Below are 26,325 nucleotides of genomic sequence, written 5' to 3'. Positions count from 1 at the left end.
AAAAAGAGGAACATGTGCAAAGCGGTCTTTCAGTATTGTAAATGAGCCAAAAAGAAAAAAGCTAAACGCGCGCGCACACACGCACACGCACACGCACACACACACATCTCAGGGACAGGAATATTAACAAACATTTTTGTGCCAGAAATAGCCATAAGGCTATTTTTCATCTGCAATCCCTAGACAGATAGTCAACATTTAGACTAAGACTTAAATACATTACAATAACAATAATAACTTTTACTAAAAGTACAGGTCGGTTTAATCCAAGTTATTTTCGAATCTATAGAGGTTCAAAATGTACAACAGAAGAATTTCCAAAAACTGAGGCCCCGATTGGATGGCAGTAATTGATATTTGTGATTTATTTGGCAGTGAGTAGAAAAGATGGATATGTTTGTCGGCTTGGTTGGTCAAACATGTCGAAAAGGTGAAAGGGGACATGTGACGGAGATGGAGGGATAGAGATGGTATCTAATTTCTCCTGATCCCCGGACCCCAGTCTGAGGTCTGCAGCTGTCCCAAACAGTCAGCTTGACACATGAGTGCTCAGCTTGGCATTTACATCGTCATAGTTGGTCATCAACTCACATGAGGACTCTGGGAATTGGAAATCGCCGAAAGCAAACTATGGACATGCAAAGATTGCGTTAGCATGAGCCAAGAAAAAGCATCGCTTGGTCAGGTGGGTTATCGGACTCTGGTCCACTGAAGCCCCCCCGCACACACACACATACACACACACAAATCACTGTAGTTATTGACAACAACTGAAGGACTTGGGAACGGAATCTTTCAACGGAAACTTCTGCTGTGAACTTCCACATAAAGGTATGCCTGTCCCACCTTCCTTTTTTTAAAATGAAAAATACAGCAAATGTCAACACATCGCACATGAACATATTTTGTTGTTTTGTTTCTGCAGTACGGTATATAAATTCACTGCAATTACGAAGTAACGATGTAACAAATTGAGAAGAGTGCAACAGCAACAAAAATATATTTTTTTGTCGTTCTATCTGCTTTGATAACCTGGCACCCACTTTAGCTCTGATGAGATTCAATTTCAGAAGCCTGGAATAGTTTAGGTCAAGTGCACAAGTGCCGTATGAATATATGTCTCATGGAAAAGTCATGTCCAACTTTTTTTCTGTGATGTCATTTGTTGCTGCTTTGGAAAGTGACCTTTAGTCCTTTGAAATGTTCCTAAAAATTTATTAATTTTGATTACAAATTGATTAATATATGCATTACATTATTATGATTATTAGTAGCAGTATTAACAGAAGTTTTACTTTTGTGCTATCTGCCATTAATTGTACAAGGTGTAATTATTTTGATTTAGTAGAAAAAAAATGAAAACATTTAGACTTCCTCTATTTGCAAGGCCAACATTTTAACTCTACACAGAAAGGTTGGAGCCAGAATCAAACCCTACACCTCTGCCCTGTGAGGCAGTCGACCACCATGCCGCCCAATAAAACTACAACTAATAATACTAATAATAATAACCAATAGTATATAAGATGAGGTGGCCCGGTGATCCAGTGGTTAGCGCGTCGACCTCACAATGCAGAGGTACCGAGTTCCATCCCAGGTCCGGACTCCGTGGGTGGAGTTTGCATATTCTTCCGGGGCCTGTGTGGTTTTTCTCCGGGTACTCCGGTTTCCTCCCACGTTCCAAAAGCATGCACGGTAGGCTGCTTGGAGACTCTAAATTGTCCCTAAGTGTGAGTGTAAGCGCAGATGGTTGTTCGTCTCTGTGTGCCCTGCGATTGATTGGCAATCGGTTCAGGGTGTCCTCCGCCTACTGCCCAGAGACAGCTGGGTTAGGCTCCAGCACCCACCCACAACCCTTGTGAGGATGAAGCGGATCAGAAAATGAATGAATGAATGGTATACAAGATTAAATACATCTACTGTCTATCATTGTAGGTGTAGCAGTGGTGCCAGAACATAATGGACCAGTGAGTATACTTCCGGGAATCTGTTTCAGTTTCAGTTGCCATGGGAATAACTGAAGTATCATTGTTTGCTTAGCTTCCATTTGGTTGTCGTTCTATTCACAAGAATAAATTTTTTTAAATCTATTTAAGTGTACTGCACATGCGGCTTTCTGTTCATATGAGAAGGTATCGAACTCCTTTGCGATCATTATGTGAATAAATGAAAATAAATGCAGGTTTCAATTTGAAGCCCTTTCTGGGCTTTTCGGGAACACCATGTCATGAATAAAGTGTTGTTGATTTTATTTGTTCATTTTTAATCAGGAATCCACTTCTACAAATCCATAAAACGGAATTTACAATTTTGTGTTAAATACATAAAACAGGAATACTGGCGCTATGATATTGTTTTGTCTCATCTACCAGGGAAGATGACAAAAACTCGGTGGATATTCATGACAATCCTCCAGCACCTGACAATGTTGTGAGGGAGGATGGAGACACGGTGAGTGACAGGGTGACAGTGCCAATCCAACACAGTCAACATGGGTGCCCGCTTGAAAATAGCCAGGAACACGGGGCAGCGTCAACTACAAAAACGTACTGACGGAATTATTGTGCCACTTTTGAAGACCTTTTCCGAAAAGACATTCTGAAAATAACCAATAGCTCAATAAACATTCTGACTATAACAGGTATTGGTATTGGCCTTATTTTAAGGTATTGGGTTTCGTGGAGGCAGCCGATACCAGGCACCAATACTTAAGGAGAAAAACAAATCAGACATTGTTTAAATCGAATTTGGCCGTGGTTGGCACTCTACCGTGTCAGTTTTAATGCATCAGCATATCATCATTTGCGTCAGAAAGGTTTTCCTTCGCAATGTTTTGTCACTGTGTTAATTTGTAAACATAAAAGTATTAATCTGTATCGTGAGTACTCAAAAAGTGAATACCTGTATTGGTATCGGTACCTGTATTGAATACCTGTATTGGTATCGGTCTGAAAAAAAGTGGTATCAAACATCCCTCATTACAATATGTTGTGTGGGCTCCAGGTATACTTTATATATGAAGAGGAAGTGGAGGTGGAGGAGAAGGAACCAGAACCTGCAGAACCTGTCATCCGTGTCAACGACAAGCCCCACAAGTTCAAGGACCACTACTGCAAGAAGCCCAAGTTCTGTGACGTCTGTGCTCGAATGATAGTCTGTATGTATTGGAAAATAATGACAACATCTTCGCTTTTCTAACCTGAAAGCTCCAATGTATTTCGAACATGTTTTGTTGATCTTACAGTGAACAACAAGTTTGCTCTGAGGTGTAAAAACTGCAAGACCAACATCCACCATTCATGTCAGTCATATGTTGAGTTCCAGAAGTGCTTTGGCAAAATAGTACGTCTCTCTTGTCTGTTTCTTGATATGTAACACACTGGGAATTAAGGCAGGACAATGGTGGAAAAAAATAATAATCCAAATTATTTTGAGTGAGTTTGGAATCACAATTAATAAAAGGATTATTAGTTGACATTAGCAATTGAAAATGCTCTAAATATGAAGAAAATGCTAACACTATAAGTACCACTCAGATGGAGATAAAAATACCTTTATTCTGCTGTTTTGACTCCTGGTATTTGTTCTTCAAATGTGACTATTACATTTTTGTCTCTGTAGCCTCCAGGCTTCAGGCGGGCCTACAGTTCCCCTCTGTACGGCAGCGACCAACCAGATCCAAGTGGGTTGTTCCTGATGTGAAATCATAAAACATCTGTGATTGCCTGTGAAGTGGGATTTTGAGACTTGCATTTTTGTCTCCGATATTGCCCCTGGATGCACAAACTGCACAACTGCTGTCATCAACCTATCAACTATCATCAGACAATCCAAATCGGAATGACCCGGTCTTTGACACCCTAAGGGTGGGTGTCATCATGGCGAATAAAGAACGCAAAAAGAATGAAAATGACAAGAAAAATGTAAGTCACCTGTTTTATGATTATGAAATGTCTCGTTTGTCCAACACCGTCAACACTTTCCAGTTCATAATAAACAAACGGTCATTAAAAGAAAAAAACTTTCTTTTTCTACAAGATGCTGATGATGATGGAGGAAGAGGAAGATGACAATCAACAACCCAAAGAAAATGAGGATGGAGGAGAAGGTACAAAAAAAAACAAGGTCCCACCTGAGGTCTTATCAGATTCACTTTTAAACATGGAACACAGCATGGAATTGATCATACTGGCAAAACCTTCATGGAATGAGTCTGGTGTCTGGTGGTTATGCAGGGAAGCCTGAAGAGAAGAAAGAGAAAGGAGGAGAAAAAACAGATGACAAGGTAAGCTAAAAGAGTTGCAAAAACTCATGTTTTTAATTTGAAATGTTTTTGGAGTTCACCTTGGAGTTTGCATTGTTGTGGCATGGCAAGTTTACAACACACAATGTTTTTTTGTTTTTTTTTTTAGAAAAGAGACATGAATACGTGTTCATAGACTTACAAGCAGCAAGGTGGAATAGTGGTTAGTTTGTATGCTTCGGTCAAGACGACTTGGGTTAGAATCTGTCTGTTTTGAAATCATCATTTCTCACCATACACAATGAGTTTTGTATTATATTTCTCCATTTATTAGCGGTATTGAGGCCACAGTGTATTTTTTAAGACCATTATTCAGCCGTTGGAATTATTTTGAAATTAAAAACACAATTGTATCTGTGCTCCATTAAAAACAGCAAAAAGGAACCTTTTCCCAGTCACACTACTACTTGGCTCTCTACCGCTTCAAGGCCATAGAAAAGGATGATCTGGACTTCCAGTAAGTATGACAAAATGAGTTCATTTATATTCAACTGACGTCTTAAGTATCAGTATGCATACAAACCAAGGATATCTTGTCTGTTTTTTATTAGCCCTGGTGATCGCATCACAGTCCTAGATGACTCCAATGAAGAGTGGTGGAGGGTGAGGTCAACCTCTTATAGTCAATCCAAGCTTTTCTCTCTCTCTCTCTCTCTCTCTCTCTCTCTCTCTCTCTCTGCAAAGGGTGGCACAACCCATTATTAGGTTCAGGGGCTTCACATATGGTACTGGTAGGTTTGTACTTTATTTTATTTTTGTATGCCTTCATAACTAAATTGGCATTCAGAAACTGCATTTTGTATTTCCTTGCATTGCCTGTGTGTGATATTAATTAAATTTGATTAACTGAAATTTTTGCGAGTGACTAAATGAATAAGGAATAAAGAAATCAGGAAGGGGGCAAACACTTTTTCACAGCATTGTAAGTATAGTATCGACAATGGCTGCGTGGCTGTTGATGATGACAAAATGTGCAAACAGGAAAAACAAAACACAATGAAATAACGCTGGACAGAATTATCTGTAGAAAATGAGTGCCTTCATCAAATGAAATGCTCTTCAACTTTACAGGGAAAGATGGGAGAGAAAAGCGGCTATTTTCCCACCAACTACCTCATTAAAGTGCGCGCATCAGAGAGGGTTTACAAGGTCACACGCTCTTTTGTTGGGAACAGAGAGATGGGACAAATCACACTGAAGAAAGACCAGGTAAGAAAACATAAATTTAGCATGCTACGGCGTTGTTCACCTGTCATAATGGCAAATATCTACATTGGTATGTTGCTAAAGGTGCACCGCAAGAGAGTGTGTTGCAAGTGCTTCTCATCACCAGGCCGTGGCGTTGTTGCTCTACCTCTTTCAGATTGTAGTGAAAAAAGGTGACGAGAAAGGTGGCTACTTGAAGGTCAGCACTGGACGCAAGTTGGGCTACTTCCCCTTAAATCTGCTGCAGGAGATCACTGTGATATAAGAAGTGGGAAAAAAGATACATCAAAACACTTGTGTTCAAATGACAAAGTCAAAGAGTCGATGTTTTTATTCTGTCAGGTGACCTCCAGTATTCTGTATATTTTAAATATCAGAAAAGAGTGAGTAGCCATTTATTTGTCTTATTTTAGATAGTGTTGCACCAATACCGATACCGATACTAGTATCAGGAGGGGCCCTGATGCGGCATTAAAACGCTGTCATCAGTGTCTGAGAGTACTAACAAATTCATATGTAGAAAGATTGAAGTTGGTTGAACGGAAGGACAACTGGAAAACGCTGATTCCTCTGATAAAATTTTCATAATCAGACTGGTCAAATTAAGACAGTTTTAGAGTCATTTACAATCACTTCCAGTATCGCAAAATAAAATTTCGCATCTCGAGTTGACCAGTGAGAGCAACCAGCAACAGCATCGCTGTTCACCATAGTTCGGAACACATAACGGACTTAGCAACTATCTTGCCTCTGTTATCACACTTGACCGCCTGCCCTCAGGCTGTACACAGCATACAAATGGGACTTTACACGGTAGGGGTCTATTTGAATCACACAATATAATATTTTAGGTGCACGTGTTTAGTTGCAAATGTTGCACCTTGCTTTATTACAAATGCACATTCATGAGAATATCTGCCCCATGTTTCACTCTCAACAATAAGAAGAGCGATGGAAATAGGCTGTTGATTCAACACATGTACTGTATTCTGTTAATATCTGACTGCAGATACTTCTTAAAGGGTGATTTAACTATGAACTATGAATGACTTTACATCCATGTGAGGATGCAGTTTGTTGGAAGTACTGTACATGTTCTTATATTTTGTTTTGTTTTTTTCAAACGGCGTGATATTGGTACGGTACTGATACTGCCCGAGTATTTGTAATCGGTATTGTGGGCAAAAAATGGCATTGGAACAACACTAATTTTAGATGTGGGTGATTTTCTAGTGCGGTCAATGTAATGTTTTCATGAACAGGGGCAGCAGACACAGTTAATTAAACACACCAAGCATCCATACATTTTCAACACCTGCCCTACCAGCGCCCTGTTGGTTGGCAAGTGTGACAGTGCCCCTTCCTGCATGTGAAGAGGAAAAAAAATGTAAAATGACTACATTATGTTTTAGTTCTACGGTCCGTGCTTTTTACATAGATTTTCTTTTCAATCTAATAATTATGAATGATTTCATCATTAAAGCAGCTGAATTTGTACGTTTCGGGTTCAAATGCATGGAAAGAGCAGCTGGGAAAATCACCGGAATCACAGCTCCCTCTGCGCCTCGAGCAAGTAACGCACGCATCAATTAATCCAGCAGTTACTGGCACGTGAGCTCACACGAGAGACATTGGTCTTTCTGATTTCATCGCCAATAAACTGCGGTGACTTTATAGTATTGCTGCATCAGCAAATGAAACCAAAGGCATTCATTTTGTGGTGTTAATGCTTGACACATTTGTATCAGTTACTCAAATATTAAGCAAGACTTGTCTAGTTTGTTCACGCAATGGCTTTTCCGCATTCTCACCGACGGATTTGTCATAACATTAGCTGACTTGTCAGTCTAATTTTTTACAAATCCTCTTATATGGATGAATCCACTTTATCAGGCTTACGGTGGTTTAAATGTGCAAGGACAGTGAGTGGCTGCCGGAGCAGAGCCCACCAGAGACGTGTGTCTGTGTGTGTGTGTGTGTTCAGTGGAGAAATACCTCACTTTAGAAAGCGTGGTGGGGGGTGGGGGGTGTATTGGAGGTTCAGTCTGTCACTGCAGAACGTCCTCACTTAGGCTTTAACTGAGTAAAAGCCACCTTCTTGAGTCAAGCTGGCTCTCCGAATGGATCTTCGGTTGTACAAGATGGTGTCCGTGGGTTTGAAGTTGATCATCACCTGCCTGTGGCTTCTCCCTTCAGCGGTGAGTTAACAACCTTGACTCTTATACGTCAGAGTTTAAAACAATATTTTATGCTATATCTTTTTTGCAATCTGTGATTGGCATTTATGAAATTATTATTCCTGGAATGGGCTCTGATTTAAGTCTTGTGATGAAATTCCTCTCAGGTTACAATGAGGGACAAAGCTTAAGTAGCCTTGTTACCTGGAAAATAACCCTACACTTGAACAGTCTTGTGCAGCATTTTTGTGTCACTATTGTTTTGCAAATTCACGAGTGGTTAAAAAAAATAGCTATCTGATGCAGTTTACTTTGAGCAAAAAAGATTTACCGTATATAATCACAAATGCTTCTATTTTTTTTTTCATCGTTTATGTCAGAGCCTACCTTGTGTTGCCATCTGAAAAACGATGTGGCTCTGGGGCTAGATTTGCAGTGCCACTGGCACATTTCATATTATTTGTTGTCAAGTAGCATAAGTGGGCTATGCATCACGGCAGCAGAAATACTGCTAATACAGAAAAGAAACAACAAAAGATGGTCTTTTCACCTTCAGATCCAAGTCAGGCCTCCAGAAAATGCATATAAGAATGTGATTCACAGCAACAATCCATACAGATTGGGTTTATACCCGTCAATGCAAGCTGGACTTCATCAAAATATGCCGATTTTTGTGATAAATATAAATTGTACACCCTGCGTCTACATATAACATTTTTTAAATCAGTGTGAACATTTTGTTCAGGGACACAAAAAGCTATCTTTGATTAAAAACTGCTGTTGATCAGTGTCATTAAAGGTAATTTGAGCAAATGCATTATTTTAGAAGTGTGTCTCAAAGTGTTAGCCCTTCACATTAATCAGAACCCAAACAGGAGCTCTCACTTCAAAAATGTTGGAGACCCCTGTTTCGGAGCAATTTATTTTTAGTCCCCCCGCCGACCCCCACTGTCAGATGCCAAATTTGACAAGTGAGATATATGTTGCCTGGCGATCAGCGGTCGTACAAACATGCTTGCTTGAGACAAACCTTTTCTAGCCACTGACAAAATAATATCCAAAGTAATTATACATCTCAGGCCTTCTTTAGGTATTCATTCCCCGTCCCCTCCTAGTGTTGGACTGACTCCGAAAAACTTTGCGCTGGCATGGCGTCACAGATCCACTGACATGGTTGTCACATTGTACACTCTAATTGGGCTCAGTGAGAGAAGCCCATGTCGCGGCACCGCCTGCCTGTGACACAGCATGCAACAGCGGATGTGAATTCATAACCTGGCCAAGGTGGCTGGAGGTGATGCCGTTTAATGACATCCCGCATGAGACATGTTGATTCCAAAAATATCGAGAATGTAAACCTACGATGGCTGTGGGCAAGTTTTCACAGAAGAAGTTTTCTTCGTTGCTTCCATCCATGCATTAAAATGTACTACCTGTCTCTCACACCGGAGTCAAACTTATACTTGCAAGTCATTTTTAATGAGACGAACTCCAGAATGAGAAATGGATTTCGTGCAATTCATTGGGCAGCCTACTCATAATTCTGTGTTTTGTCAGCATTGCTATTCTAGGTTAAAAAAAGTACACTTTTTCCATCAGTACACAATATTGGTCAATAAGGGGAAACGGGAATCACCCTTCAATTTTATTCATATTTGTATATTACAATAGATACAAAATAGATGGCTTCCTCTTCTTCTTGAGTGATGCTTCATTAAAAAAATACATAAAATAAAACGCATATTTGTTTAATATAGTGCAGAATTTCAAATACAATTCATTGTCAAAAGCAACAAACTAATTTGTTGATCAACTCTTGACTTTTCCCTAGGGGGAAACTATTTTACATGTTTTTTAAATGATGCATTACAAACAATTGTAGGTTTTGTTTTGTTTTTTTTGTTGTTGTTTTGTTTCAATTTCTCTGGGTTTTGCTACTGTTCCAAATTGCATGGCCAGCCAGATCAGATGTTCTCACATTCTCATATTTGATCCAATGTATATTCATATAAAAATAAGCTCAAAAACAGGAGTGTCCATTATGCATATCGTGAGCTACCAGTAGCTTGCAAAGATGGTGTCAGTCGATCGCATGGTATGAACTCAATCACTAATAGCCCTACCAGTTTAATGCTGTTGATATAGCTGCCTGTCATTGGCAGTGACTGAGTTAAAATTTAAAAAAAAAAGAAAGAAAAAAAAATAGACTCACGCCTATCATTAGGGCAGCCAATCATACGCCTGTGCATATCTCACCATATCTTTTTTGGAGTTCATGCAGCGATGCGAGGTACAATAACATATATCGTACATATAAATAATACAAAGTAAAAGTTCAAATAAAGAGAATAAAGAAATACACACACACACAATCACACACACACACACACACATACATAAGGTAGGGTAGCGGTACGGTCGTCGACTGGTTAGCATGCCGCCCTCACAGTGTAGTGGTCCAGGGTACGATTCCGGCTCCGGCCTTCCTGTGTGGAGTTTGCATGCTCTCCCCGTGCTTGTGTGGGTCTTCTCCGGGTACTCTGGTTTCCTCCCACATTCCCAAAACATGCATGGCAGGTTAATGGAACACTCTAAATTGTCCCTCGGTGTGATTGTGACCGCAAATGGTTGTGCGATTGGCTGGAAACCGATTCAGGGTGCACCCTGCCTACTGCACACCCTTGAGAGGATAAGTGGCTCCGACAGATCACTTGGTCGTGGTCATTTTATCAGTGGGCCTCATATTGAAAAAGTGTGAGCACCGCCGTCACTTTCTTTTGTGACAAGTAACTGTTCATTCATGTTTTGTTCCTCAAAGGGTCAAGAAACAACCAAAGCCTCCGACTTGCCTAGCCAACAATGGAGAACAGCTGAAGTCAAAAGAGGTGCCGCTGTTGGAGCGGCATTGAAGGTGAAGCACATCTCCAAGGACTTACAGATCATCTCCACCAAATACAAAACCCCCGCATATGGATCTCTTGGTCCGTACGGCTGGTCACAGAATTTTTCTCAAGTTCTCGACCAACATCTTTACAATCCTCAGTCCAAACCTCACCCAAAGGTTTCTCCGAAATCCAAGAAGATTTTGGGCTGGGGTGACTTTTACTTCAATGTGAGGACATTAAAATTCAGTCTTCTAGTGACTGGGAAAATCGTGGACCACATCAACGGCACGTTCAGTGTCTACTTCCGCCACAACTCTTCTCATTTAGGGAACATATCGGTCAGTATTGTTCCACCTTCGAAAGCTGTTGGCTTGGAGGTTATGGATCCAGGACTGCCAAGTATTCAGACCGGGAATTCGGTACAGTTACCAGATCTGGCTTCCCCCTTGCAATCCACAAGCTCCGCCTCTCCAGACAAGCACAAGCAGCAGCAGCAGGACTTCATGGTGACGACTGAACTCAACTGCCGCATCGAGTACCAGAGAACAAACCGGTCCAAGAAGACCAAGCCCTGTATGTACGACCCGGGTCAGACGTGCTACTCCGAAAACACTCAGTCCCAGGCAGCATGGATCTGTGCTAAACCTTTTAAGGTGATATGCATCTTCATCGCCTTCACTGGCACTGACTACAGACTGGTGCAGAAAGTTTGCCCGGATCGCAACTTTCAGGCAGACCAGAACCATCAGCACTTTGGATGACTGGTTCAAACTGAAGAATTAAACTGTTCTTCAGTTTTTAAATTGGTTGAATTGACAGTGTAATGATCCATTCCACTGAATTATTGTAATTTGTGTCTCCTAAAAAATAAAATGCAATTTGTGCAATAACATCAACTGTGTTTATTTTTAACAAAACAAAGTGTCCTGCGCATTGATCTGATTGCATTTGAATACAATACAGAAGATTCATTTTAGCTACATTTACCTCTCTGAACATTTTGGAAAAGTCCACCAGTCACATGATCCTCTGGAAGTGGCATGTTCAGATGCTCTGGAAGCCATGAGAAGGCTAAAAATAAGTTCACTAATTTAGTGTCCTCATGATTACGATATTTTAACTATCACTGGGGCAGTTCAAGTCTCAGCACACAACGTGTGTGCCAACAAGCTATTTCATGTATCTCTATATTCAATACACTAAAAAGTGCCTCCTGATTATCTTCAGTCCTGTTATCTATCAAACGAAGTAGTTTCAATATAATAAACAATTACATATACAAATAAGGGCGGCTCGGTGGGCAGAGAACATAAATTAGCAAGATGGATCGATGGGAGCGGGATTTGAAGCACACGCTAACTTAGCTTGACTAGCACCACGGCTTGTTTTCTCCTCTTCCGGCAGCGTTTCCACGCTCCATACGGTTCAGACGTGAAAAGAGTCCAAGTGTAGACTCCCTGAAACTTGGAACATCTTCTCTAGAGTAAGTAAGCTGCGTAGGGGCGACAAAAAAAACGAATGAGAATGACAAAAACAAAGAATACTCTGCCATTAGTCTGCGCCATCTTGGTGAATTGCTGACATTGATCCACCTTCCGTTACACCTGCTGTAAATTGAGACGGTCTGAAAAGGAAATACTATTAAATACGGTGTAAATATTCAATATAAATATTGTGTCTGCAAAGGTTAGCTTTATTTAAATGAATGAGAAAGGAAAAGCTATATCATGTTTACGAGTTGTATGGTGCATTATTGTTCTATCTTGTCGCTTGGAGAGCTATTTTTGTGCAATTAGTGCGTCTGTACATGTGGGTTGTTTCAAGTGTGTAAAAAAAAATGGATCCTTGATAAAAATTCAACGGCACAATTGATTTCAATGAGACGTTGTGAAGGTATGGAACATTTTCCAATGAAGAATTAATTAAATAGTCATAGAAATCTTGTTTTGGGTTGGTCCCGTCATTTTACATCAATATCACACGTTAGGAAGCGTCAGTGAGTTTATCTCGGTGTGTGTTTGATAGCTGTGATTATTATCTCAGGTCAGCAAAAGGGGAAACCAGCGCTGCAGACTATTTTGCTTTGAATGACGGTTGACTGTACAGCCTGCTGCTCTTTACGTAAGACGTAATACACCAAAGGCTCAGGAAACATAATGACGCCAAAAGATGAAAGGAGACACACTTCTATTATGCTGCAACAATAATTTCGTGTGTTTGGACAAAGCAACACACAACTAGAAGCTAACTGACAAACAAGCTAGAACATATTAACCATGGACAAATTTTCATTATCTTCCATAAGCACCTCAATGAAAAAAAAAAGCAAATTTAGGCTTGAGCTGCCTTTTATTCAGTGAATTGTTTAGAACTTCAAAAGGTCCATTAGTTCCACTCCCCTTGTTTCCAGCCCCCTGGGTGAAAGTGTATTATGCGGTGTGATGAAAGTGTTTTTGCACAGGCTCTCTTGCCATGTTTACCAAAGACGCAAGCTGAGCAATCACGCACAAACAACAACAAAAAGAGGCAAAACGTTTTTAGTTGAGAAAAACATTGGCGGCAAAATGAAAAGTTGCGCTGTATTCTGCTTTGCAATCGTACTTTCAATTTTCATTTGGTCATCAAAAAAGTTACTGATTATGCTGTAATTATAATCATAGTAATAAAAAAAGTGATGGATTTTCCTCAATTACATTTTTAGGCTGAGATCAACAATATTAAATGAAAAATAAACCACAGGACTAAGTTGCTCCGGTTTACATGCACCATGCAGCCGTTTGGTAGCAAGTGTTAGTAACGATTACCGGTACATTAAAACATTTGCTTTCTTGCTGCCGCAATAACTCAGGACCACGACCGCCATCTTGCAAAAGATCCATCAGTCAGCTTCTGCCTTGAACTGACTCGAAACGGCTCACTGACATGTCAAGTGGTTTCATGCACGATGGTACTTGACCGCCACTTTTTTTTTAATTGAATTTTTTTTAATTGCCTCACATTGGGCAATACCTGTAGGTGGCATTTTATGTCACTCGGGCAAGTTTTGAGGCATGAGACATCTCTGGAAAGTTGAATGCAGCAGAGGAAGCACAGTGCCAGAAAGGATGAACACAAGTGTCAAAACTGACTGAGAGGTTGAGATTGTTTTAGTTTTTTTTACTTCCTTTTCCACAGTTCCACCACCCCACCTATCTCGCGAATGACATTAGACACATGGTTTCACTCCGAGTGCGTGCCATGATTTTGTTTTTGTTTAGATTACATTTAATTTTGTTCCATAGTTTTGTGTCCTCGTGTGCTTTTTGTTAGTGAGGGGCCAGCCAGGCAGCCTCCTCAGCCAGGGTGCTCCTCACCTCACACCTGAGACTGATCAGCTCATCACCCACCTGTTGCCTGCTCGTTTGGACTGGTACAAATTGACTCATAGACCATTTCCCAGTGCAAGTTCGTGCTGTCACCACACCAGTGGACTCTGTTGCTGTCTCCTGCAGCTTGGACTCCGGTCTCAAATACCGCATCTGACCCCTCTGTCCATCTTCCATGTTCAGCAGTACTAAATTCTTTTGGTACTGTGTCCTTGGCGCTTTTGGAGGATGTAGTTCACCATTAAGCCATCTGGCTCCCCTTGCGACTCTCTTCCCCCGCACTTCTTTCAGGAGGTTCTCCCGAGTGTTGGCGCATCGGTCTTAGATATCATCAACAGCAGCCTCTCTTCTGGTGTAGTTCCCCAACAGTTTAAACATGCTGTGGTCCAACCCTTGATCAAGAAACCTGGTCTTGATCCAGATATATTGTCAAGTTTCAGACCCATTTCCAAACTGCCTTTCATTTCCAAAATTCTGGAAAAAGTGGTGCACATGCAGTTGAAACTTTTCTTGGATGAACATAACATATTGGAGGTCTTCTAGTCAGTTTTCAAAATGATGCATAGCACAGAGTCAGCCCTGTTACGCGTTTCTAATGACATCCTCCTGGCAAATGACTCTGGAGACCACATGTGTCTAGTTTTATTGGACTTAACTGCAGCATTTTATACAGTGGATCACAGTATTCTGCTGACTCGTTTGCAGCACTTGGTGGGCATTGGCGGCAGTGCTCTTGAGTGGTTTAGGTCCTATCTAGCAGACAGAACCTTTTGTGTCAGCCTTGGCTGCTCTGAGTCACGCACTGCTCCCCTGTCATGTGGTGTTCCACAGGGCTCAATTCTGGGGCCTCTGCTGTTTTGCTGTATCTGCTCCCATTGGGTTCCATCTTAAGGAAACATGGTATTCCCTTCCACTGCTATGCGGATGACTGCCAGATCAATGTCCCACTGAGCAAGAAAGATGCCTTCTCATTAAGGCCACTCCTACCCTGTCTGGAAGAAATCAAAACCTGGATGGCACAAAATTTCTTGAAATTCAACGAAAAGAAGACAAAGGTGATATTGTTTGGTCCCAGTGGCCCTTGTACATTCCATCCTGTAGACTTGGGCCCCCTGTCTCCTTATCTTAAATCAACAGTCTCAAACTTGGGCCTTAAACTGGACAGTGATTTCCAACTCGATCGGCAAATTGGTGCCGTTGTTAAATCCAGCTTCTTTCACCTTAGACAGCTGGCCAAACTAAAACCTCTCCTCTCCCATGAACACTTTGAGACAGTAATTCATGCCTTTGTCACATCCGGGCTCGATTACTGCAATTCCCTTTACTTTGGAGTCAGCCAGTCCTCCGTTAAGCGCCTTCAGCTGGTCCTCCGTTAAGCGCCTTCAGCTGGTCTAGAATGCTGCTGCTCGCCTCTTGACTGGTACTCGTAAGAGGGAGCACATAACTCCTACTTTGTCAAGTCAACAGTATTTATAGAGCAATTTCAAACAGCCATCGCTGCATACAAAGTGCTGTACATGGAGTGATTTAACATACACAATAAACAGTAAGACGAAATGGTAATAAAGGCGGTAGAAAGCACCAAGCAGTAAAATCATGCCGAGTCGAACGCCAAAGAATACAAGTGGGTTTTGAGGAGGGCTTTAAAGATGGGCAGCGAGGAGGCTTACTTTGGCTTACTTCACTGGCTCCCCATTCATTTTAGAGTTATTTTCAAGATCCTCCTCTTTGTTTTCAAATCTCTGAATAATCTCGCGCCACCTTACCTCTCTGAGCTCACACGCCCCTACACACCTGCCCGGCGCCTCAGGTCTGTGGACCTGACATTATTAGAAGTACCAAGAACTAAACTGAGGCTCAGAGGGGATCGAGTATTTTCTGTTGCTGGTCCCTCTCTCTGGAATGACCTCCCACTGAACATTCGGCAAGCCTCCTCACTGCCCATCTTCAAAGCCCTCCTCAAGACTCACTTGTATTCTCCGAGACTGCGAAGCTCCTCATGGCCCATGTGTTCCGTCTGCATGGTCTTCCCAAGGATGTTGTCTCGGATCGAGGACCCCAATTCGTGTCCCATTTATGGCAGGCATTTTGCAAAGGATTAGGTGCTTCTGTTAGTCTCTCCTCAGGATATCATCCCCAGACTAACGGACAGACTGAGAGGATGAACCAGAGCGTGGAGTCTGCCCTTCGTTGTGTGGCCGCGAATAAGCCTGCCTCCTGGAGCCGGTTTCTTCCCTGGGTTGAATATGCTATCAACTCCCTGGTCTGCTCCACCACCGGCTTCTCACCCTTCGAGGTATCTCTGGGGTACCAGTCACCCATCTTCTCTGCACAGGAGTCTGAAGTGGCAGTTCCTTCGGTGCAGAACCACCTGGATCGCTGTCGCCGTGTCTGGGAGGTCACACGATCCGCTCTGCTTCGTGCGACGGAACGTGCCAGTCGTAGTGCCAACTGTCGTCATCGTTCAGCACCAGCTTACCGACCTGGGCAGAAGGTGTGGCTGTCATCCAAGGATCTTCCTCTTCAGTCGGGTGACAAGAAACTCAACCCCCGGTTTGTTGGACCCTATGTGATCCAGAAGGTGCTCGGTCCTACAGCAGTGCGTCTGAAGCCCACCCCCCCCACCCCCCTATGAAGATCCATCCTGTTTTTCATGTGTCTCGGGTTAAACCTGTGTCTGTCGACCCCCTGTTGCCTCAGACCCCGCCTCCCCCCCGAGTTTGTGGACGGGCACCCCCAGTGGAAGGTCCGTGAACTGCTGGATGTCCGGCGCCGGGGGCGCGGATTCCAGTATCTGGTTGACTGGGAGGGCTACGGCGTGGAGGATCGGAGCTGGGTCTCTTCCCAGCTCATTATGGACCCTGCCCTGATCACTGAGTTTCATCGCGCCCATCCCAGCAGGCCTGGCAGGTCGGCGGGTGACTCCCTTAGTCTAACACTTTTGTCTTCCTTGTTTGGTTTTGTTCCCAACAGAACAATGAAATACATTTCCACTATAGATAGCCGTTATTATATAGCTGTAAATTTCCTCAGTGTGAGACAAATAAAGGATATCTTAATCTGTGAATCCACTGACTATTTTTGGTAGTGTGCTGCAAATTTGGGAAATACTGATTTAGAGGATGCTGGTGTGGCTTAATTCCTCCCAGTATTACTGCAGGAAGGACTGGAGTTTCCCTTTGCCATCCAACAAGAACAGCTGGAAACACCCTCACTCTTCAGAGGAATTCAAACTCTGCACTTCAAATATGCTGCAGGTTGCTTCTGTAGAATATTTCAACAATAGCCAGCACTTTTGGGATTGTTTTTTTTTCCCTTTTCAAAGCTGTGGGAGCCTTTTCTGTGGCTCACTGCCACTGTCGCAGCCTTGGTGCAGAACGGTCATCTAGCTACTTTGGTCAGTCACACCATCATGCAACCAGACTGCTTTCAGATGAACTCGAGCGCCAACTTCCTGACAGCTGAAGGAGGCAGGTTTTTTGTTCTGCAGACTGTCTTTGCATGCTGTGGAGGCCTAGCTGTGAAGGCTACTAAACAAAAAATTGAAGCTTAATCTTATTTCCTTTGAGTACTACTTTTGTACTACAATTGTGGGTTAAATCAAACAAGTGGGTACCGCTCATATCAATTTTAAACATCTAAAATAATTTTTGAAATGTGAGAAAACACATGATGGGAGGGAAAATCATTTTCACTCTAACTCCACTCTACGAATTTCTTTGAAGGCTCTTTTGGTGTGAATGAATGTATGAGAGCACATTGCACTTAACAGTGGCATTACCAATGATATAATAGATTTGAAACAGATAAAAAAAGTAGGTCCTCATCAATTTCCCCGCAGAACTTGACAGCTCTGAGAACTCAAAAGTAGTGCTTTCACTACAATCCTGTGGCACCAGTGCCACCAGTAGACGGAGCTATCAGCCAAGACCTTCCCCTGTAGAGAGGCTACAGTAAACAACCTCACTGACCATATGGCTGCAGGGCGCATCAGATTGCTCCATGGGAACATATTCTTCCATATATCAGAAAAATGCTGCTGTGTACTCTTTTGCTACGCAAATTCTCCCATCGATTTCACGGTGTCATTTACGTACCTTCATAAAGTGTACACACGCTGGTTGGAGTGACTTTGAAATGAAGGCGTTCAAATGTCGTAGTGCGTGTATTTCTCCCAAAGACTTCAGCATCTTTTCAACACTCAGGAAGCTGTACTAAGGTTTAGTGCCTCTTGAAGGTGAAACATCAGATTGAACGTTTTAATTAAATGAACTGCTCCCGTGCGGGTGTGAAATCCATGGAAGTGACGCCCCCGCGTATGGGGCGACCCGGGCGAGGCATGTTGTTATATATACCGCTTAAACGACCAGCTCACTCGCTCTTCTACAATTGAAGACACGCATTCAATCATGAGCACAGTGCTCTGATTAAAGGGAAAGTGTGTACCGTTTTTTTCACTGTTCATTATTTCAAAAACCCACTATTATTTTCAATAATATGCAAAAAAAATTGTCACATCAATTGTTCTTTTTTTAGGCTACAGGAGGCTGCCATGTTTCGCCACCAACTTTCTGCTACGGATACAGAAAGGAGACAAACTTGGCGAAAGTAGTTCCTCAAAATGACAATTTCAGTATGCGAAAAATAAAAAATTATCACGCGCTCACTTCGTTACTGTTGGATTTATTATTGTTTAGTAATCATACATTCACGTATTATTCGGTTGATTCTCGTGTCGTCATTTTATGCTCGCAATGAAGAATGCTTCTGCCTGTCAGTATAGTTTGATTTTGCTTGCAAAGAAGAACGCTTATGCTTGCAATCATTAGTTGGCTTTGCCTGCAATGAAGAACGCTTATGCTTTCAATAAAGATTTATCCTTTATTATTTACTCACATCTATAATCATTATATGTTTCTTCATTATGTGCTCACTTTTGCTTGCTGTACTGTGTGAGAAGTTAGGGTCGCAACCACCTTTCCGAGGACGTGGCTGGGAAGAGATAACTGTTAAGACTAAACAGCGAGCAAGGCTGAACCGTGAATGGAGACATCAACACCAGCTGCAACGGAATGTTTATGTCTATTTGCACACATGTACGTAAATTGCACTCACATACACACACATAGTCAAACAAGTTCAGTGTGTGTTCAACAGCCCCCACCCTTTAGGTTGGACACACCTATGTAGTAGCTTTTCCCAATAAATGAGGAGGTGAAGGGGGAGATCTTTAGGGTTACGTGTGGAGAACTGAAACCGAACGCTTCTCCTCTTTCCCTCCTGGTACCAGAATCGAGTCTCCTGTCTCCTCCTTTTGGTTATTCTTGAGTGTCAATTTGGACCAACCTGACAGTTACTTAAGGGACTCCTAGATATTGTTTGGTTTACATTTTGCTTGCACCGAGGCTGAAAGAACTGGTGCTGGGTATTTTGATGCGCTTTAAAAATAGGTCATTGAATTACTTCAGTTCACCACTAGAGGGCATTAAATTATACACACTGTTCCTTTCAATTTCCGGAATGTATCGTAATTATAAAATGCATATTTACATGCTCCTTCAAAGTAGCCTGTTCGATGAGTTTATATGTCACTGGCCATGGACTCAGACTCAAAATTTGTGTTTGCTATTTGTATTCACATGAATGAACAGGGACAAAATGACCTCAAATGAGTTACTAATTGCACTTTACCCGAAAAACACTTCATAGTTCCAACAAATGAAAACTCAAATTTGATGAAACTAGTAAATGGTAATTGCAGTTCACTTATGGAGCACTTTGGTGTCTGAAGTGCTTTATAAATCCTCATTCATTCACATAAGAATATGTATGTATTGAACCAGAATGTACGCCGACATGTTTTAGTTTAAAACAGATAACTCGAATTTGCACTCGTGGCAAATCCAGGTCGAGCAAGTGAAAACCCTCCCACGTTTTCGCTTAAGCCACAGGTGCTTCTACTCGACGGGTATGCTGGTAAAATGGCATGAGAGGGCAGCAGTCAAGTTACAAAACCAAAGCTGTTGATACACTACATAACTGGGCTGTATTGACTGAGTTTGTGAACTTAATGCTCATCCAACTACCAATGAATTGCTTTATCCTCAGGAGGCTTGTTGGGAGAGCATGCAAACCCCACACCGGAAAGCCGGGGCCCGAAATCAAACCCGTGATCTCTGCACTGTGAGGCGGACGCGCTAACGAGTCATCCACCATGCCGGCCTTAATCCTCATGAATTGGGCAAATATTCCCATATACACGCAAGCGCTTCCCGGTGCCCGAATGTAGCACACTCCCACGTATGTGCACTCCCCACACACATTTATGTACATTTTCAAGTAGTATTCATCCTTTGCCGCCCACTCTGTTAAAGTGGATTGTATTGTTTGCTTTCCAAAAGCAGCACAAGTATAAGTACCTTTAGGGGTTTGGGCTTTTGCCACTAAGCCCCTTTTCAAATTCTTGAGGGTGCCATGCAGGCTATGTTGCTGGCTTTGGCAACTAAACTCCACTGCTTATATTGCAGCACTTGAAAATTTTAAACATTCGTTGTTGTTTTTTTAGCATGACAACATCAAATGTACATCTGTGCTGTGATTGTGAATTGATGGCAAAGTGTGATTTGCCTTGAAAATGCGAAAAAGAAGGAGGCAGGGATCTTTGAAATTGATCAACACAGAACCAGCGTGTTACACTGCTGGCATTTCCTGTGGTCATTTCCTTTCAAAGAAATAACATTTGGGAACAGTTCAAAGAAAAAAAAACAGATATAAGATACTGTAACTAGAATTACAGCATCACACTAGGAAGAAAATAAATAAGAAATTTTCACGACACCATATTTGCTTACTTAAGCCCTCAGTTGGTGTTTTATTCCTTGTAAAAGGAAAGAACATGGGTTTCATTTGATCTTGTTTGGTGCTTTGTACCGCCTTTATTACCGATTTGTCTTACTGTTTATTGTGCATGTTAAATTGCTCCATGTACAGCAATTTGTATGCAGCGATGGCTGTTTGAAAGTGCTCTATAAATACTCTTGACTTGACTTGCCGGCCATTTTATGTAACTTTTGTTGTCATTGCTGCACCACCACCCCTTTGAAAGGATATTGGTTTGTTTCTTGCACCGCTGTTGTCTTTTCAGAACGTGCAGGACTCAAGGTTGTTTGAGGTTAAAGAAGATTAATGAAAGAACTAAAACTGAAATTGATTTTTTTTTTCGTTATTGAAATAAGATAAAAATGAAAGTGCTTTAAAAAAGACGAACACTACACTCACTATATGTGTGTGTGTGTGTGTGTGTGTGTGTGTGTGTGTGCGCGTGTATATATATATATTTGGCATAGCATTAAAAAATAAATCCACTCAAAGCTAAAAAAAACCCCACTATGAATTCCTAAAACTATCAGAATTAAAAGAAAAACTAAACTTCAAACTAAATGAAAATTAATCCCAATGAAAAATCTGAAACTATTATTATCTGGTACTAGGACTGCAATTCCTTTTTTTTCTTCATTTTCTTCAAGGAGCTATCAATTCAAATCTTTTTCACAAAACCTTTGGTGAAATTTGAAACATTTCTTGAATGCGACGAGTTTCTAAAATATCTAAATGAAAGAAATGCAAAACCTCAAGTCCACTGTATGCTGCTGCTGCCTATTGGAGCATTAAATAATTATTTTGCCCCCAAAATGAATGAACCTTTGTTCCACGCCTCATTGCTTTGCATTCGAGCTCAGCCTTTCCAGTTTTCTTCCCCAGTGGAATTTGTCACATCCACAGAGGCTGACCAGCTGAAGCACGGATCAAAGGTCGGGGGAGCGTTCAGGCCGATCTTTGGCAAACACACATAAACAGACGCAAGGATGCACGTCCTCAGAGATGCACAAGCAACATTACAAGACAAATACTGTCTCATCCCGCGTCGCATCCACGCCTGCTTCTCACGACCCGACTGCTGCTTTGACGCGGCATGTGAGCGTCCCTCAGGGAAGACTCCTATACCCGCAGACATTCTTCATGCGTAAGCTTATTTACCTCACTTCAACTCCACTTGGGCTAAAAGGAAATACTTTTCATCCAGATTACTCACGTTGTTGTTGTTCTTGCGGGGGGAGGGCACAAATGCGATGAAAGAAATTAGCCAGAGACAATTAATCCTTTATACGGCAATATTGTTATTTTGTACACATTTTTCAATGGTAAACATGAGATGGTAAGAACCAAAATTTGAGAGTGAATGATTTTAGTTCACATTAATCGCACACTGTTTTAATATTCAATTTGGAGGCATTAAAGTAGTGCTTAAATTATAAACTGTTGATGAAGATGGGAACAATGGTAGCGTAATTGCTACTATGTCAGCCTCAAGCATCTGAGTGTGCGTGTGTGTGCCAGGTTTTTCCAATGTATCAACAGCACTGTCCAGGGGGACTGCTGCATCTCTTTTTCTGATCAAAATAAATTTGAATAACAAGCGTGCTGTGCTGTACACACACCACTCTGGGTGGTAAACACAGACACACACACACACACACGTGCGCGCACACACACACACACACACACACACACACAAACAGTTAACAGATGGACCTATAGCGTATCGTGGAAAAAGATTCTTATCTGACACCAATCGTTGACTCCAGTCAAATTCAGTTGGGATCAAGTGCATCTCACACAACTGCGTGCGACAGAAAATGGATGCTTGTACGTTGCTTCTATCAATGACAGCCTATTTAAATATTCAACTAATAACTCTGTGGCTTTTTCATGAAATTGCTAATCAAATAAATCTGTGAGTTTTGTAATACAATACACACATGAAAGAACCTAGCATATTGTTGCATGCTTCCATCTCACACTCATGCCGAGTATGGCTTTCATAACCGTGGCAACTCGGGATTGAAAAATGGCTCACTCGCGGTCATATTTGCAGAAATACCATCATAACATACAGTCACAAAGATGTACTCAGTTGTGTAGTTTCACATTTATTGAGTGGATAGGCACTTCAGAGACCCAACTCTTTTTATACTGTTCAAGCAATTCAGAAATCTTTTTTTTTTCTATAATATGTCCCCTTTATATATAAATCTATATGACTCTGCGATTGTTGGCCTCATTACAGAAGGGGACGATCGGGCGTACAGGGGACTGACAAAGGACTTTGTGGACTGGTGCCAGCAGAATCTCCTCCAGATCAACCCTAGGAAAACTAAGGAGTTGGTTGTGGATTTCTGCAGGAAAAAGTCCTCACCAACACCGATGAACATCCAGGGTATGGACATAGAGAGGGTGACCTCCTACAAGTACCTTGGTGTTCTTCTCAACGACAAACTGGACTGGTCCACAAACACGGACACCCTGATTAGGAAAGGACAGAGCCGACTCTTCCTACTCAGGAAACTGAGGTCTTTTGGGGTTCAGGGGTCACTCCTTAAGACGTTCTATAACTCGGTGGTGGCCTCGGCCATCCATTATGGCATTGTCTGCTGGTCAGGCAGCATCTCGGCCCGGGACAGAAAGAGACTGGAGCGACTGGTCAGGAAGGCCAGTTCTGTCCTGGGTTGCTCCCTTGACACTCTGGAGGAGGTGGGCAACAGAAGGATGCTAACTAAGCTAAAAGCTATGATGGCCAGTCCCTCCCACCCCCTCCAGCACGCCCTGACAGCACTTGGTATCTCCTTCAGCCAGAGACTGTTACACCCGCGCTGCAAGAAGGAGAGATACCGACGCTCGTTCCTACCGACTGCTGTCAGGCTGATGAATAAAAAATAACAATCATAATAATAATAATTAAATGATGTGAAGGAAAATTGTAAATAGTACTGTGATTTATCCATTTGTGTTCATATTGTATTTAATTGAAAGATGTTTGTTGTTTTTTTTTCTCTGTCTCCTTTCTTCTTTCTACATACATTCTTGCTGCTGGAGGCTGTAAATTTCCCCAGTGTGGGACGAATAAAGGATATCTTATCTTAAAATAAAAGAGGAATATTTTATTTTAGATATTTTTATTTCTTCCTTAATAACAAAGTAACAGTTCTGAAACATTTGAAAAGGAATTAAAGGTGAAGTGGTTATAGTATGTGCATGCGAGTGTTTAGATTGCCTGGGCGTGGAGGAAAGAATTCAGAATTCAGGTCCATCCTTCTTCAGATTTTTATAGTCAGTATTGATGGTCACAAACTAAGGCAGAAAAGAGGAAGTTTCACAGGTTTGTTAGCATTGTCTTGATACAGTGTGTGAGTGTGTGGTTGCTTTTTTTACCTTGTACTGGTATGTGGGGTCAAGTTTATTCCAGGGCTCAGGGTTATTGGATTTATCCCAGCTAAAACAAACATACAGTAGATGTCAAAATATTAATCTTCGATCATCTGTAAATTGACAGTCTTTCAAAGAATTGAGCTACATGCCATCCATCCATCCATTTTCCAACCCGCTTTATCCTCACAAGGGTCGCGGGGGGTGCTGGAGCATATCCCAGCTATCTTCAGGTAGCAGGCGGGGGGATACCCTGAACCGGTTGCCAGCCAATCGCAGGGCACACAGAGACGAACAACCAATTTAGAGTGTTCCATTCACCTGCCACGCATGTTTTTGGAGTGTGGGAGGAAACCGGAGTGCCCGGAGAAAACCCATGCAAACACCACACAGGAAGGCCAGAGCGGGAATCGAAACTCGTACCTGTGCACTGTGAGGTCAAAGCGCTAACCACTGGTCTACCGAGCCGCCAAGCTACATGCCAATCAATTACTTCATCAATCAGGAATTGGAGTAGGTCGCTTATTTCTCATTTCTTCATCTAAACAACACATTCTTTTTACACAATTCACTGACGCTATGCTCCGTAAACTAGGTCAGGGTCCTTACGTGACATGAGGTCCTTTGGCCAGTCGGACCAGGTATAGACTAGCACCACCCATTCCCAAGCAGATGAAGAAAAATTGGGGGATTAGCTGAGGGAGATAGACAACAGCGAGAAAACATGTCATGAATCTTCTCTCTGTGAAGGGCACATACGAATGCTCGATTATCATTATTATTATTATTATTAGCATCACTATGACTATTACCGATAAATAATCCTCTTCATGTAATCATCATCATAATGAAAAAAATATATACTGTATGTACAATGCTAATAATTGTATTAGAGCTGTGCCTAATATTTTGGCTCTACCCCAACTGGTTAAATGGGACAGTCAAAATTATGCAATCGTGTGTAAAAGCAAAATATTACATTGAGATACAGTGCAGCTATTTGACTGGATATTGCATGTATTGCGCAAGTGATCATATTCTTGCGGCTGGTCTGTGTATACTGTATATGTAGCAATAATGATAACACACACACATATATATATATTTATTATATATATATATATATAAAATGGTTTTTTTTTCAGAAATAAATGAGATTACTCACACCAGGGTGCTTCTTGGCATGCTCTACAGCTGTCCGAAACATCATTGCGCTACTTTCAAATAAAAGGGGGCTTAAGTCAGCTCCTTGCGTTTGCTCCGTCCGTTCGTCCGTTAGTTGGGTCTCATCTAGACCTGTTGCACGGAACAAGGAGGCAGGGGGAGGGAGGAGGAGTGGGAGGAGAAACAGGTCCTTTTCTATCTGATTACAGCTGGCTCAGATCTCTCGTTGGTGCCATTAATTTTTTTCTGTTCAAGGTTTTCATAACTCTTGTTCATAAAAATTATTAAATTTGAATTCTTATCGAATTTGGATGCTGTGTAGTCACGGAAGCTCCTGTAGCGAGTCAAAAATCTTTGCGCCCTTGCTTCGTTGACTTCAGGGCCCTTTGGGAGCAAACTGGAGGAAATGGGAAAGCTCACAAACGACGGTGCCGACGTAGACCCTCTCACTCACGACGTATCAGTTACAGAGACAGCACAGGAAGATGTGAAGTCTCACGAGAACTGCAACGCAACAGAGAGCTGAAAAAACAAATACAAAGAGAGGCAGGAATGAAGCTCCAGCAGCGTAAAAATGTCAAATAAAAATCAAACAAAAGAACTGGAAAAGAGCTTCACTCGATACTGAAAAGAACAAAGATGTTGAAGATATGCTGACACAGCATTTAGTTTCTCCAAGACAGCAATAATCAAATAATCAACACACATGCACACACACATGAAATCACACTCACAGTTAAGTGCTCGTAACCTCCACAAGTGATTCTACCAAAGTATTCCAATCACGGTCAAATTATTTGAAGTGGTCTTGATTACTAAGGTAATCCAAAACAGAATTCAGGACTGCACCCAACATCTTACGCATCTAATTAGGACTAATCAGAAAGAAAACAATGCATTGGGTTTGTTGCAATGTTTTTGGAACACTGTCAATCGGAGTTGCTGCAAGAACAAACAGAAAT

At 41.8% G+C, this 26,325-nt stretch overlaps 4 protein-coding genes across 4 annotated transcripts in view; 3 read left to right on the top strand and 1 right to left on the bottom strand.

The window, feature by feature from the left end:
* LOC127596861 (succinate dehydrogenase [ubiquinone] iron-sulfur subunit, mitochondrial-like) overlaps positions 1–26,325 on the top strand; it is a 154,397-nt gene that overhangs the window by 117,466 nt on the left and 10,606 nt on the right. The gene's annotated exons all lie outside the window — the stretch shown is intronic.
* On the top strand, positions 504–7,004 carry stac3 (SH3 and cysteine rich domain 3). The gene is made up of 13 exons (XM_052059818.1): positions 504–831; positions 1,936–1,967; positions 2,373–2,451; positions 3,004–3,157; positions 3,245–3,342; positions 3,622–3,682; positions 3,826–3,923; positions 4,039–4,108; positions 4,236–4,285; positions 4,678–4,760; positions 4,855–4,906; positions 5,375–5,512; positions 5,667–7,004. The coding sequence occupies exons 2-13, from the start codon at positions 1,960–1,962 to the stop codon at positions 5,772–5,774; spliced, it is 999 nt and encodes a 332-aa protein (XP_051915778.1). The 5' UTR covers positions 504–831; positions 1,936–1,959; the 3' UTR covers positions 5,775–7,004.
* Positions 7,530–13,806, top strand: LOC127596859 (neurexophilin-4-like). Its single transcript, XM_052059824.1, has 2 exons — positions 7,530–7,707; positions 10,505–13,806. The coding sequence occupies exons 1-2, from the start codon at positions 7,630–7,632 to the stop codon at positions 11,330–11,332; spliced, it is 906 nt and encodes a 301-aa protein (XP_051915784.1). The 5' UTR covers positions 7,530–7,629; the 3' UTR covers positions 11,333–13,806.
* Positions 23,933–25,769, bottom strand: ndufa4l2a (NDUFA4 mitochondrial complex associated like 2a). Its single transcript, XM_052059850.1, has 4 exons — positions 25,365–25,769; positions 24,809–24,894; positions 24,206–24,266; positions 23,933–24,124 (listed from the first exon to the last, which is right to left on the bottom strand). The coding sequence occupies exons 1-4, from the start codon at positions 25,407–25,409 to the stop codon at positions 24,068–24,070; spliced, it is 249 nt and encodes an 82-aa protein (XP_051915810.1). The 5' UTR covers positions 25,410–25,769; the 3' UTR covers positions 23,933–24,067.

Source organism: Hippocampus zosterae, chromosome 2 (genome assembly GCF_025434085.1).
Source record: "Hippocampus zosterae strain Florida chromosome 2, ASM2543408v3, whole genome shotgun sequence".
Lineage (NCBI taxonomy): Eukaryota > Metazoa > Chordata > Actinopteri > Syngnathiformes > Syngnathidae > Hippocampus > Hippocampus zosterae.
The sequence above is the reverse complement of the archived record's forward strand: the minus strand, read 5'-3'. Positions and strand labels throughout refer to the sequence as shown.